At 37.4% G+C, this 15,547-nt stretch overlaps 1 protein-coding gene across 2 annotated transcripts in view; it reads left to right on the top strand.

The window, feature by feature from the left end:
- Positions 1-15,547, top strand: part of PKD2 (polycystin 2, transient receptor potential cation channel) — a 53,205-nt gene that overhangs the window by 28,052 nt on the left and 9,606 nt on the right. For both annotated transcript variants that reach the window (XM_087434565.1, XM_004430943.3), the window contains exons 7-13: positions 3,972-4,139; positions 6,765-6,946; positions 8,058-8,178; positions 9,619-9,717; positions 12,507-12,628; positions 12,878-12,995; positions 14,450-14,613. In XM_087434565.1, coding sequence (XP_087290691.1) covers positions 3,972-4,139; positions 6,765-6,946; positions 8,058-8,178; positions 9,619-9,717; positions 12,507-12,628; positions 12,878-12,995; positions 14,450-14,613 — 974 coding nt within the window. The remainder of the gene's footprint in view (positions 1-3,971; positions 4,140-6,764; positions 6,947-8,057; positions 8,179-9,618; positions 9,718-12,506; positions 12,629-12,877; positions 12,996-14,449; positions 14,614-15,547) is intronic.

Consider the following 15,547-nt stretch of genomic DNA (forward strand, 5'->3'; position numbering starts at 1 on the left):
CATGAATAACTTAGTAATTAATGTTTGGTTTTGGCATGCCATGTGAGATATGGAGGAGAAAACAATGTTTTGTTTGTTCTGTTTTTTGCTAATGATATTTTTCAACTGCTAGCAAAATTAGGTTATATTTTTCCACACAGGTGTAAAGTTAGGCAAGAGGAAGCATCCTGAAAATATTTTGAGTGGCAGAGAAAACCTCCCTGCAGATTAAAATTTCCCGCAAATGGAAATGTCCCACAGTGGACAAAATATAAGTGATGGCCATCAAGATTTTCTGTAGGAAGTGCAAGAAATCATAAGACAGAGTTATGATAGAGTCAAGACTGTGACACCTTGACTCTTATTATAACTTTTAACCCTTGTTCAAGATGGTTTCCGTTCAGCATCATCTTGATCCCTTCTTTCCAGAGGCCTCAGCACAGAAATGAATTTTGGCAAGCTTTTTTCCCCTCAGCAACAACACATAATCTTTTGCTAAGCCCTGTTACACATTTAAGCATGTAATGATGTGCTTGATTGTTACATGCTTAAAAGTCCATCCTTTCCACTGTCCAATGACAGAGATGCCCCTCTGAAGTCTCAGTAAGTGAAACGTTTCCCTGTTAGCCTTCCCTCGTCTATGGCCCTACTTCTTGGCCATTGTTCTCACCCCAACTCGAAAATTCATTTGGGCTTTGTGGAGCATTTACATCAAGTCATTATCAACTCATCATTAGAATGAGTTGGTAAAATATAGAAAATATGTTATTAAATATAGAAAATGTTATTCATATGTGAGTAAAAGAGTACTTAAGACATAAAAAAGAACTATATAGATATATATTGCATAGCAAAAACAATATTAACAGAAGCAATAATAATAGTAATCGCTAACACTTTAGAAGCTATCTGTGCTAGGCACAGTTCCAAGTGCCTTCATGTACAGAAGTTCACTTAATCCTCACAGTAACCCTTTTAACCACTCTGCCACTGCTTCTCAAGCCACATACCCGTGTACTTCAGAAAGAGCTTTTACTTAAAATAAAAATTCCTGTGGAATACAGTGTGGAACCCGTCCGACCCTGATGCAGTTAGGGTCTTTCTTTCACGATGGCTGTGTAACCTCACACAATTCCTGTAGGTAAACTCTTGATCCCCAAATTCTCAATGTGTTAATAATGAACAGAGTTACAAAAGAATTTCAGTATTTAAGGAGAGAGGAAAGGCGATGATACTGGAAATAATTTTTCAGAGTATTGCAAAATATTCCATTCTGTGTAATGGCAGAGTACAGTCGGTATACATTGAAAATTATTCTAGAAAACAATTATTATTTGGAACTCTAAGGATGCAAACTCTGCTTTTTGGGTTTATATGGATATATTTATATTTAGGTCATTGAGAATAATAGTAAAAAGGTGAGTGTAATATTATGCTAATTAATAACAGGTTTCTTTTTTTAACCAAATACCTTCAGTATCAACACAAGACTAGTCAGTGGCATTCAACTTTCTTGAGTATGTAGACATATCAGTGAAAACTTTGACGACACACCCTAATGTATTGTATTTATTTATGAATTGTGTATGTGTGTGTGTGTACTGATATAACAGGTACATTTGTAAAAGCATACACAACATAAAATTTGAAAGATTGGGATTAACATAAATACAAATAGAATTCTAACATTTTCTTATCACCTGCCTAGAAGTTTTGATATTTTTTCCCTACACCCAAATGAATTGCTTTGTACCCACTTTGGAGACCACTGGAAACAATAGCTGATGATATCATGGAAAGTGAGGATAGTTTCTTTGGCTCAGCAGCCACAGCATTTTGCAAGTATTTCTTTGAAAAATTGCTTCACTGTGGTGGTGTTCTTATTTTTTTTAACTCTTGGTACTGCCAAGACAACAATGCAGACTGTGCTTTTATATGGAACAGGGAAGGGCTACTGGAATCCTATTTCTCTTTTGAAATCTTCTCTGACCCAGTAGAAATAAGGGTGTGCTTTCTGCTCATCCCCCAAAACAAGCCTTATGCTCCATTGGACCTACAACCCTATGGAAAGAGCCAAGGCTCTTTTGTTTTATCTGGCCCAAATAAGCTGAAATATGCCTGAAACTTGAAAAGAAACGATATCCTGAATATAAATATAACACCTTGGAATCACTTTGAAATTATTCCCTCTGTTTTCGTTTTTTGTTTCTTTAACAAACACTGAAGTTGATGGGCTTACTTCAATCAACCATTTGTCCTAAGCAATAGTCTTTCAAAACTAAAGGAATTACTGAAAAAAGAAGACTCTTAAGAAGTCTAAATTCAAATAATTTTGTGGATTGGCAGACTTCATGGGATGAAAATGATTAATTCATTTATTCAACAAATATTTCTGAGCACCTACTGTGAGCCTGTCGTTGTTCTAGGATTGGGGATATAGGAATGAACGAAACAACCAAGACCCCTGCCCTTGTAAGGAAAGAAAGTTCGTTTGTAGATGTAGATGAGAGTCCCAAAGAAAACTCAGGAGTGACATTAACAGCCCAGATGCTTACAAATCTCTTTCCTCATCCCTTTCCTCACAGTCCCTATTTTGAAGGAAAAGTCTCAAGGAAATTTAGTGTATTAATATGATATGATATGTATAAATGACCATATATTCCATATTTTCATAGACATCTGTCCTGAGCAGAGCAAAAACAGTTGTACGTAGTGAGAGTTGGGTAAAGGGTTGTTGTTGGACTCAGTCAACCAACCCTTCCCTCTCAGCTAAGTCCATGTAGAAAAACATTTTCAGTGTATTCCAGAAAGCTCAAGGAAAATATTCCTACCACCAGCACAAAAATACAAGATTAGCTCTGAGATCCTTCACAGAGAAGAAAATGAAGCTGGTGAGGTTGGCTTTTTCAGATGGGATCGGCAGCCAGGCTGGTCTTTGCCTTGATAAGCACGTGGAGCCATGATCAGGACAGCTGTCTCAAGAAGGGCTAATGAAGGGTCTTTGACCATCATCCACGAGAAGAGAGAGAGAATGGACAGCAAAGGTCACAGCACCTGCCACAGCCCACTTGCCATGGATTCAGACCCCATGTGAGGGCAAGATTCTTGTGGTTAATCCCTAGTACTTTCCACACATTAATCCAGTGGTGGTGGATGCAAGTAAGCCACCGTGTTCCTCTCGGATCTGGTTTTATAGCCCAGAACCAAAGCAGATATGAAAAGTTGTATGGTCATGAGTTAACACAAGGGAAACCCCGGCTCACATATTCTCACTGCAAGCCTTCTTGAGCCCTGTCTGTCTGTCATTCTCACCGTCTTTTAAGACCAGCTCGTTCTTTCCTCTATGAACACTTCTTTTAATATGTCTTGTTTCACCCTTCACATTATGTTGTGTGACGTCGACTCCTTAGTAGGTTTTTGTATTGTTTGTTTTTGTGGGTTTATCTGGTCTTGAACCAGAGCATAAATTTCTTGAGGACAGAGTTTGTGCATTTTACTTCTGTTTGTTTCTCTTGGACCCCAGCATAGTGCTGTGTACATAGATATCCACTATGTATTTGTTAAATACAGGAAAGAATGGATGGCTGGAAATTGAAAATAAAACCACAAACAAAAACAGAAAGCAAGATGAGGCTAAGAAAGCAGAAGGGTGGAAAGGGATTTAAATGAAGGTGACAGAAAAAACAGAGGACATTCCTGTTTGGGTTTGATTTTGTAATATGGTGACATCTCTCACACGTGTGCATGTCCACGTGCACACACACACTCATTGGATTTCTATTCCTGAGGAAGTGCAAGCACTATATTGTTTTACTTGTTTTATGGTAGTGCTCAGCCCTTTCCATTTGTGTGAATGTCTTTTATGAATGCCATTGGGTGAGTAGAATGGTGAGCCCTAGAACTAATACGTTAGTGAAGAAAAACTAGTCATTTTAAGATAAGTTATATCTTTCTAAAATACTGTAATAATGTATAAATCTTTTGTTTTCCAGCTATCAGTGGTAGCTATAGGAATTAACATATATAGAATATCAAATGTTGAAGTGCTACTACAGTCTCTAGAAGATCAAAATACTTTCCCCAACTTTGAGCATCTGGCATACTGGCAAATACAGTTCAACAGTATAGCTGCTGTCGTCGTATTTTTTGTCTGGATTAAGGTAATTTATAAATATCATGTTCTGGATTTTTGATAATATTTCCCCTTCTTTTTATTAATGTGAGTCACTCAAAACGTTGGAGGCCTTGAATTTGCTTTTGTGGCCAAATTCAAGTAAGCGGCCAAAGCTGCTCGCGTTTTACAGGTCGAGTCAACTAGAGGGACTCATGTGATCATTCATCTCACTGGGAGTGATGCTATCCACTACCTGCACTCTTGCAAGACCTGCCCTTGTAGGTTTTGTTTAAAAGGCAATAAGAGGTCTTTTGAATATGTCAGCTGGGCCTGGGGCCCCAGGCAACTCTAATACAGGGACAGGTCCAAGTGTCACCTGATAGGAGGTGACCAGGTGAAGGAAAAGGAACTAAGAGAAATTGGAGGAAGGATGGAGGAGGGAAGGGAGAGATGCTGCACTGGGAATGTGCTCTAGAAGGATTGCCTCTTTTCCAGGTAGAGGTCATAGGGAAGCTTTACCTAGAATTGAGGTTGGAATAGACACCTCTTCCAAGTAGTACCTTAATCACTCATTTCCTTCTTTTCCCAAGGCATAATGTGCATTTCCCTGTATGTGAAAGGTTAGGGCATTTCACATACAATGAGCCTCAATTCTGGAGATGCAGGAAATTTTAGTAATTCTGAGGCAGCTGCCAGCCTGTCACCAGTCAAGTTCTCTGATTGTGCCGTCCAGACAGTAGCTACTAGCCACAAGTGGTTATTTAAATTAATTACAATTACATACCATTAAACATTCAGTTCCTCAGCCACATTTTTAAGAGCTCAATGTCTGTATGTGACTAGTGGCTACTATGTTCGATCATGGAACTATAGAACATCATCATCACAGAAAATTCTACTGAACAGCACTGTTCTAGAAGGTACTTACCAACAGTTACTTATTTTCCTGAATTGGTATTCACACCTGGAAGGCCTAATATTTATCAGAGGGCATAGACCTCATCCTGGATCTCTCATGCTATTTATTCAGTTACACACTTGTTCAGGAGAAATCATCACTGAAATACCAAACTGTTAGCATAAAATTGTAATGATGATCAAGATCTCATAGAAATAGTAATAAGAATTGTATTAAGTAATAGGATTACAACACCCCTCAAAAAATTTTGTTGTGCCCAGAAACAGTTTATAAGAGGTCTTTAAGTAAAATTCTAGAGATTTCCTTTCAATATGGGCCTCAGGCTGGGTGTTTTATTTAGTGCTTCACTTGTAAATATCTTGCCCCTAAAGCTTTAAGAATTATTAAGTTCTTTAAGGCCAGGATCGTGACTGACAGCTACTGTGTCTCCCCAGTGTTCTTGCACCAAGGCTTCTGGCTAGAGCGACGCAGGTTGTCATACCCTCTGGGCTGTGAACTGCACAGCCCCGACAGCCGTCCTCAATGCCTTGTCTACAGAAATACTCAGTATGGCTTTGGGGTCCGACAGAGCTGGGCTCAAATCCTGTCTCTGAGACCCCACTGATTCCTGGGGATAGAATCCAATATTTCAGGCATCACAAAGATTCAAGGCAGTGTACATGTGCTCTCCCCACAGTGCCTGGCACATATTTGATGCACTAATAAATGACAGTTAATAATATGCAATAAGTATTACCTAGACTTTTTCTATTAGTTTTCATTTGTGGGTTTTTTTCTGTCTTTTTTACTTTAATCTTTCTTAGACGGAAAATGTCACTAGTCACTTTAATTATAATTAAACCTGTTTTCACAGTATTTTAACCGCCATGTAAAATGTAAGCAACGTGAGGGCAGGAGCTGTGTTCTATTCACTGCTATATTCCCAGCCCTAAGAACCGAGCCTGGCATGTGGTAGGCACTCAACAAATATTTTTTGAATGATAAAATAGAAGTTGCTCGGTTTGAAACAAATGCAAGTCATTTTTCTCCTCTCTTTTTTTGTTGTCGTAAAATATACATAACATAAAATTTACCATGTTAACCATTTTTTATTCTTTTTTTGTGTGTGTGTGTGTGTGAGGAAGACCAGCCCTGAGCTAACATTCGATGCCAATCCTCCTCTTTTTTGCTGAGGAAGACTGGCCCTGGGTTAACATCCGTGCCCATCTTCCTCCACTTTATATGGACACCGCCACAGCATGACTTAACAAGTGGTGCGTCGGTGCGCGCCCGGGATCCAAACCGGTGAAACCCGGGCCGCTGCAGCGGAGTGCACGCACTTAACCGCTTGCGCCACCAGGCCGGCCCCCATGTTAACCATTTTTAAGCATACAATTCAGTGGCCTTAAGTACATTCACAATGTTGTGCAACCACCACCACTATACATTTCCAGGACTTTCATCATCCCAACTGAAACTCTGTATCCGGTAAACACTAACTCCCAATTCCCCCCTCACCCCCGCCCTTGGTAAACTCTATTTTATCTTCTGTCTCTATGAATTTCCCTATTCTAGGTACCTCATATGAGTGGAATCATATAATATTTGTCTTTTCATGTCTGGCTTATTTCACCTAGCATAATGTTTTCAAGGTTCATCCATGTAGCATGTATCAAAATTCCATTCCTTTATAAGCTGTCTAATATCCCACTGTGTGTGTTTCCCTCATTTTATTTACCCATTCATTGTTGATATCTTCCCTCTCTTTTACAGCTCTTCAAGTTCATCAACTTTAACAGGACCATGAGTCAGCTCTCCACAACCATGTCTCGGTGTGCCAAAGACCTCTTCGGTTTTGCGATTATGTTCTTCATTATTTTCTTAGCATATGCTCAGTTGGCATACCTCGTCTTTGGCACTCAGGTTGATGACTTCAGTACTTTCCAAGAGTGTATGTAAGTATATATGAAATCAAGGAGAAAAATTTAATCAGAGATGTCACTGCCTTCTCAAGGATAAAGAAATCTTCATGATTGCTATTTAACCACCAAGTGTTTAAAAGTAGTTGTTTAAAATAAGAGTAATTGTCTTTCCCAGAAGCATTGACCCACCAGTGCAAAGATGGTGATACATTCTGAAATGTCGTTGCTTAAGATAACAGTCCTAAAGTAGTAAGACGTGGCAGAGCAGCCATGGTGAACCAGCACTGTTCCCAAGACTGAGGTCTTCTTAGCACCAGGTGCCGATGATAGCTTTTAAGAGACCATTTCCTATATTTTTATTCCTCCTTAAATATTATTGCCATATATTTTAAACTTCAAGTTATTTTCTAAGAAACAAAAAGTATTTCTAATATTCTAGGAGAAACTCAAACCAGTACGGGAATTTTCAGTCTTTTTCCAAAGTTCTAATGTGATATTAAAAACAAATAAAAATAGCCAGTATCAAATTTCCATGCCATTTAGAAAGGAATTGGGAAAGGAGAAGATCATGATAATGGAAGTTAATAGGGCTTTGTGCATGGGGATCCCTCACTCATGTTGCTGTTTGGTAAAATCAGAATGGAAATGATTTTACTGATTAAGACCCAGCATTGGTGACACACAGCAACTTTTGACCCCACTTTGAGTGCATGTGAGAATACTGGATCTTTGAATGCATACACTTTTGGCTATCATTCAAAAAAATTTTTTTAAGAGGTTTTAAATTCAGACCCAGGGTGACCACTGTGAAGGTTTAGAGTTACCATGTTTTACCCAGATTATGTTTTAAATTCTCATAGCTTCATTAGCCATCTAATAAGAGTAATTATATTTTCTTTTTAACCCATTGGAAATAACATATTTAGCATAAAAGCATATTATTTTTACTCCAGAAGGCTTCAATTGCTCACATAAGTACAAGAATTTTCCAAAAGGATTGACAATTTCCTGTTATTTGGCAGCTATCTACACTGATAAAAAGGTCTGAAAGTATGAAATCATCTTTAAAAAATGTTACAGGAATGCTGGGCATTCTTTGTTTCTGCACTGTGGTAGTGTGTTCCATTTTGTTTTGTTTTTATAGCTTCACTCAATTCCGTATCATTTTGGGTGATATCAACTTCGCAGAGATTGAGGAAGCTAATCGAGTTTTGGGACCAATTTATTTCACTACGTTTGTGTTCTTTATGTTCTTCATTCTTTTGGTATGTACACTTTTGTTCATAGTGAGGTGATTTAAATCATAAATCACCATCTTTTCTTTCTCTCTTACCCTCTGGTCCCTACCATTTTTTCTAAAACCCAGGAAGTAGGAAAAAATGTAGATATTAGAAAATGTATTTTATTTTACTTTTCATTGATTCATAGTTTTAAGTCTTCACCAAATTTCTTTTCCATGGTCTTTCATTTGTCATTTCTATGTGTCTATTCAATTAGAAAAAAAATTTAGATGAAGTGCAGATTCATCAAGTGACCTAAAATAGCGCTTTGCCTGAAAAGTAGAATATGCTTTACATGCTTTTTTAACACAAACCTCAGCACTTGCATGGTCGCTGGCTAGCATGACTTTTCATTTCTCTCCTTCTTCTTTTCTTTTTAAAAAGTAGGAACTGACAAAGCAAGCTAGATTCAGAAGGTCAAGAGTAATATTTGAGTGAATTATTCCTTATCAAGATTAAGATATTTTGTTTTAACTTACTCGTACTTAACACATCTAGAAACTACCTACAGAGTATATTCAAATGTTAAATTTAAAACTAAATCTAACAATGAATGGAAATTGCTTGAAAAATTATTTTCAAAAATAATTTTTTTCTGTTGATTTGGTACAAGTTAACATTTTTAACATTTTGGCCTTAAGTTAATTAAGACTTTTTAAAAGACATCTTGTTCTTTTTTGTAACATTTATACATTTACTTGTTCACTGAGAAAGTATTAGATTAAGTTAGCTCAACCTAGGCAATGGGTATTTTTCATCTAAACGTTAACACTTAAGACTTTCCTACGTCAACCATCATCTTAAGAAAACAACAAAATTGTTTCCATTTTTAACAGATTTCATAAAGATCCCTTGCGTAAAGTTCAATAATTCAGTGTAATATCTCCAAAGTTGGTCCAGATATTTAGTGGTTACATCTGTGGTATTTACTGCTTGAGTATTAGATGTACTTTAATAGGACTGAGAGAGTCAGGAAAATCATGCAAGTCCATTTGTATCTTGCTGTGTGCATGTATCATGATTAGTTTTAAACTTAAACCTCTTAAGTTTCTTCTTCCTATTATATATTAAAGAAAAAAAGAGACAGAAGAGTAAGCCTTTGTTTATCTCTAACATTCGTGGTACTTTGAATTCTGGAGCACCTGAATCCCTGAATTTCTAAGGAAAACAAAAACCAGGAATTGAGATTTCTGCAGCAGACCCTTTAGCCGACTTCGGGCCACCTGGGTTTCCTTCTTATGTCATCTGCCAAATGAGGGACATAATTGTGTCAATTTGAAATGCTCAAATGTGGCCTTGTTTGAATGTTGTCCTCTAGTAGGCAGCACTACTACATTAAAGGCATTTGTCACATATTGGATTGATGTTTACAAAATATATTTAGGTTTCTTCTTTAATCTCAACTTTCCTTTGATTTATAAACAGAATATGTTTTTGGCCATCATCAATGATACTTACTCTGAAGTTAAATCTGATTTGGCCCAGCAGAAAGCTGAAATGGAACTCTCAGATCTTATCAGAAAGGTATGACAATTCTCAGAAGTCTTTTCTTTTCTACATAAAATGAACGTTGTTTCAGTCAGATTTCCAAACCAACATTGATCCATTATCATTGTTTAAAATGAAGAGTAGATTGCTATATTTCAGGAATAATTCAAGTGTTCTCCATCTTGGAGCTAGAGATGGATATCCCTTTAATGCCTGGAATTAAATTCTCAGTAATCTCTTTTGACTCTTAAGAGCTGAGCTGCTGGCTCATCCCCTTTATTTGTTTTGACACCTCCTGTGGTTGGCTCTCACTTCCTGATCCAGAGTTCAGAATAAACTGGAAGGGAAGACTATAAAGACATTTCCACTTTTTCTATCTTAATTACAATTTAAAAAAAGATAAGAAAAAGTTTTAGAGGCAAATATTTTGTAGTTCACCCTTTACCGTTGACCTTCCAGGGAAGTTTTAAAATAACCAAAAGAAAAGGTCCCGTGGAGAAGACCACAGCTGTAGGGCCTGAGAACTTTCACTTCCGCACCTTCTCAGGAAGTGCGTGCTGGATTGTTCAACAGAAGGGCAGGACAGGAAAGTTGGGCTGCTTTGTTCTTCTCAATGTGAATTCTTTATTTGATTTAAAGTATAAAACTTAAGCAACAACAAGTAACTACATCCAAAATACACAGCTTGTTCCCTAACATCATTTTGGTAGGATACAGTGGCTCCTTGATGGTAATATTTTTCTGTTGGTTCAAGCCATAGGACTATGGTGTCTGTGAATCATGTTGTAACAGAGAACTTCTGTTTCTTAAAACAAAATCGCTTGGATGGGACCTAAAATTTGTGTTCTCCTGAATTTTGCATATCAGTTAATTGATTACATTTTAGCAAATCTCCTGGGTGTATACTAGCGGTCTTCACTTTGCACTTTGGTTCTGATATGCACAAACTTCACTTATTTCAGTTAAATAACACCAGCCTCTCAACACACTTCAAATTTCAGTTATCACAGTATATTAACTGAGTAATAGCATAATGTAGAAACTTCACTTTCAGTTATCACAGCATATTTAGGTTATCACAGTACAGTAACTGTGAGTGATAGCATAAAGCACAAACTTCACTCCTAGCTCTTCAGTCTACAGATCATTACATAAATAACAGATGTGCATCATAATCAATGACCAATACTGTCACTTCTTTCAAAGCTTAGGATTGGTCACTGAGCATATGCTGTTCAGTTTACGCACAAGACATGTGGTATGTTGCCTCATCTCCCAGTGATAAACCCATGTGACATTTTACAAAAATGCATAATCGAAAAAGAGAATGGGTTAGCAGAGGTGACACTATAGCAAAGAAACCAAGAATTATATCGCTGGAAGGGAAATTCAAAATAAATGTAATGGATTTATAGAAGAAATAGGTAGCTAGCCGTGGGAATGTTGGCGCTGCCACCATTCAAGAGATCTAGATATGCAGCCAAAAGAACTTAGTGAAGGCAAATTTATCAACATAAATGAGGAAAGTAATTGTGATGAAAAGGATGAAGATGACTCAGAGAAAGTGACACTGGCAAAAAACTTCACATTAAAGGAACTTTGGGGGATATTTCACAACATTGAAAGTGCAAAGAGGGCCAGCCCCGTGGCTTAGCAGTTAAGTGCGTGCGCTCCACTACTGGCGGCCCAGGTTCGGACCCTGGGCGCGCACTGACGCACCGCTTGTCCGGCCATGCTGAGGCCGCGTCCCACATACAGCAACTAGCAGGATGTGCAACTGCGACATACAACTATCTATGGGGGCTTTGGGGAGAAAAAGGGAAAAAAAGGAGGAGGATTGGTAATAGATGTTAGCTCAGGGCCGGTCTTCCTCAGCAAAAAGAGGAGGATTGACATGGATGTTAGCTCAGGGCTGATCTTCCTCCAAAAAAAAAAGTACAAAGAATAAAACGTTGGGAGCTGATCCATATTAAGAAAGGATTATGATAATCACCCAGACATAGAAAAGATGCTCACTCCATATCATAAGTTATACAAGAAGCAGAGGAAGGCAAGCGCTGTTCAAACTACTCTGGATAAGTTTTTTACAAAGAAATAAAACACTTTAATTTTCAATATTTCTAATGTTTTAAATTTCAATGTACTAAATAAATAGTCATTTTACTATACTTTTTATTTCCTTATAAATTTATAACCAACACTAAGGGAGTTTTTAATGTTTCAACAAAAAGGTTTAAAGGTCACAGAATAATCATAACTTTTCCCGTTGATTGTTAACGTCACCTCACAGTTTGAGCTTGCACTGTCATTTTTAGGTCCCACACTGCCGTGCAAAGCAAGGTCTGCCTGGAGTTTGTTGGTGATAAATCCTCATGCACATTTTGTGGAAATTTTTTTACATACTTAACATATGTAAGGAAATTGCTGCCTATGAGATAGTATAGAAAATAAACAATTAATCCATGACTCCAGTTTCTCGGTGTTCTTAAGAACAGTTGCACGTTTCTGCATCTTCTGAGGCATACAGCTGTGGAACATATAGTGATTTTCATTACTGTAACCTAAACTTGAGTCCACATAAGAGCAAAAGGCCCTTAGTTCTTGATTTACTGAAAGATCCTGACTCTTCCGTGTTATTCTTCCACGAGAATATTATGGAAAACTCGGGATACGTTGATGGTTCATTCATTCAGTGCGTGCTTACTGAGTGGCCAGCTAGGTCAGGCACTGTTCTGGTCACTGAGTTTACAGTATTGCTGCTGTAAATGGACGGCAAAGCAAACGCAAAGGAGAATAAACTAAGCCAAGTGTTTTCTTTTCGACAGGGCTACCATAAAGCCTTGGTCAAACTAAAACTAAAAAAAAATACTGTGGATGATATTTCAGAGAGTTTACGGCAAGGAGGAGGCAAGTTAAACTTTGATGAACTTCGACAGGATCTCAAAGGGTGAGAATCACACTTTTTGAAGCCCTGGGAAATTCCTTGTGATAACGTCTTGGTGATAAGGATATTTCTGGCCCAAGTACTCATAGAGACACTTTTTGTCAGAGGTGGTTGTCTTTCTGGAACTTATTATAAGAGGAGAACTGGCCCTGATTCAGCAGTTTACCCTTTCCTCCTGCATTTTGATGTCTCTGTGTTTGGGTTGGACCATGTACAAGAATGAGTTCATCTGTGACCTCTCAATAATTTCAGGAAGGGCCATACTGATGCAGAGATTGAGGCAATATTCACAAAGTATGACCAAGATGGAGACCAAGAACTGACTGAACATGAACATCAGCAAATGAGAGACGACTTGGAAAAAGAGAGGGTAGGTCTAGTTTAGGAGAGCATGATCTGATCCAGCACCCACAGTGTTTCAAACACCATAGTAAGTAGTGGGTTATAGAAAGTCCCTCCCTCTCTCTCTGTCTCTCTGTCTCTCTCTCTCACTCACTCTCACTCACTTTCTCTGTCTCTCTCTCTCTGTCTCAATCAATTTATGTATTAGTACCCTGCTTATTCCAAAAAGGATATATAACACAAAATATATGAAAATGCAATAAGTTAGCATAAATGTAAAAAATCAAAATGAAGAGTGAAGCAAAACAAAACAAAAGGGAAATATAAAACTAGACTATGAATGAAGCTAAAAATGCATTCTATAAAAACACATATGCTCATTAAGATTGGGCTACAAATTTGGCCCTAAGCTTTCCAGTAATCAACTTGAAAAGAGAAACCTAAGTTGTTATATACTTCACAATGCCCATGAGAGTGGAAAATAATAAAGATTTCTCAGGAGATATTAGTTGCTCTGTAAATGAACATTTATAATAAAATAAAACTGGGGCCAGCTCAGTGGTGTAGTGGTTAAGTTTCTGCCCTCCACTTCAGCAGCCCTGGGTTTGCAGGTTCAAATCCCAGGCGTGGATCAACATACCGCTCGTCAAGCCATGCTGTGGTGGCATCCCACATACAAAATAGAGAAAGATGGGCATGGATGTTAGCTCAGAGCCAATCTTCCTCAGCAAAAAGAGGAAGATTGGCAACAGATATTAGCTCAGGGCTACCCTTCCTCACCAAAAAAAATAATAAAAAAATAAATAAAACTAACAACCGCCTTCCATTTGAATACTTATTATGAAACTGTTAAAAGTAAACTTACATGGGCTTTTGTAATCAGAAAAAATAAGCCTTTAACATTAACTTTAAAAATAAATGGTTAAACAAACCAAAAAAAGAAATCCGTGGTGAGTTACAGAGAATACAGAAGAACGTTACATGCACAGTCACTTTCCTAGGAGGAGATAGTATAGAACAGTGGTTTCTGAACACTGCTGCACAGAACAGTGCCAGTAGGTGAAAAACTTCACCAGTCATAGTGAAGTGTGAACAAGAAGACAATGAGTAAAGTTTTCACAAGGCTGTATTTAATCAAAATTCTTATTCTGAGACTATATCTTTCCTACTTTTTAGCTATGAACTGTGTTATCTTGCATGAAAAGGTGATAGTATGTTTCTTCATTTACTTTTTTCTTTGCTTTGTTGTGTTTTTAATGTTCTTCTAACAAAAAGTTAGAAACTCCTTGCTGGTCATTAAAATCTGTTTTGAAAATTTGCCAATCCATGAAATTCAAAAGTATGGGAATCACAGTCTGGTGTAACCACAAAGAAATCCTAGGTAAATGGCATACACCCATTTCCCATTTGCCCAAGCCCTCGTGAAGCTTCTGTGGGGTCTAGGTGTTCCTGCTCCTCACTCAGTGACCCCATATTCTTCAGGAGGACCTGGACTTGGATCACAGCTCTTTACCACGTCCCATGAGCAGCCGAAGTTTCCCACGAAGCCTGGATGACTCTGAGGAGGATGATGATGAAGACAGTGGGCATAGCTCCAGAAGGAGAGGAAGCATCTCCAGTGGGGTTTCTTATGAAGAGTTTCAAGTGTAAGTATAAAGGACTTGGCAGAATTTGAGTTGACAAGAGTCCAAATGAGATCAAGCAATTTCTCCCACCTCCCTCAATTCAATCTTTTCCATTACTAATCATCAGGTCTTTTTTATGACTTTTGTTGGTGTTTTTTTCTCTTTATATAAGTAATACGTTCATTATAGGAAAATTAGCAAATAAAAACAAAAGAAAACATTAAAATCTCTCATTCCCACCAGCCAAAAGTATCAGTTAACATTGTGGTGTTTCTGTCTCCATTTACATGTGGTTTTTTTTTAATGTGTTTATGGCCTAGCGTATGGTGTATCATGGAGAATATTCCATGTGCACTTGAGAAGAATGTATGTTCTGCTGTTAAGTGGAATGTTCTATAGACGTTTATTAGGTCTAGCTGGTTTATAGTGTTATTTAAATCTCCTATTTCTTTGTTGTTCTACCTAGTTGTTTTATCCAGTATTTGAAAGTGGGATATTAAAGTCTCCAACAATTATTATTAAATTGTGTCTTCTTCCATTTCTGTAAGGTTTTGCTTTGTGTGTTTTGGAACTCTGTTGTTAGGTGCATACATGTTTATAATTGGTATATCTTCCTAATAGATTAACCCTGTTTTCATTATAAAATGTCCTACTTTAATTCTAGTAAAATTTTTTGTTTTAAAGTCTTTTTTTATCTGACATTACTATAGCAACTCCAGCTTTCTTATGGTTGCTTTTCATGTTATCTTTTTCCATCCTTGTACCTTTAACCTATTTGTATCTTTGAATCTAAAGTATGTCTCCTATAGATAGCGTACAACTGCATCTGGTCTTTTTATCCAGTCTGACATGTCTTTTGATTAGAATGTTTATTCCATTTACATTTAACGTTATCATTGATGTATTTGGATTTACATCTGCCATTTTATTTTTTGTTTTCTATAGGTCTCATGTC

Source organism: Ceratotherium simum, chromosome 8 (genome assembly GCF_057802395.1).
Source record: "Ceratotherium simum simum isolate JZ-2026a chromosome 8, ASM5780239v1, whole genome shotgun sequence".
Taxonomy (NCBI): domain Eukaryota; kingdom Metazoa; phylum Chordata; class Mammalia; order Perissodactyla; family Rhinocerotidae; genus Ceratotherium; species Ceratotherium simum.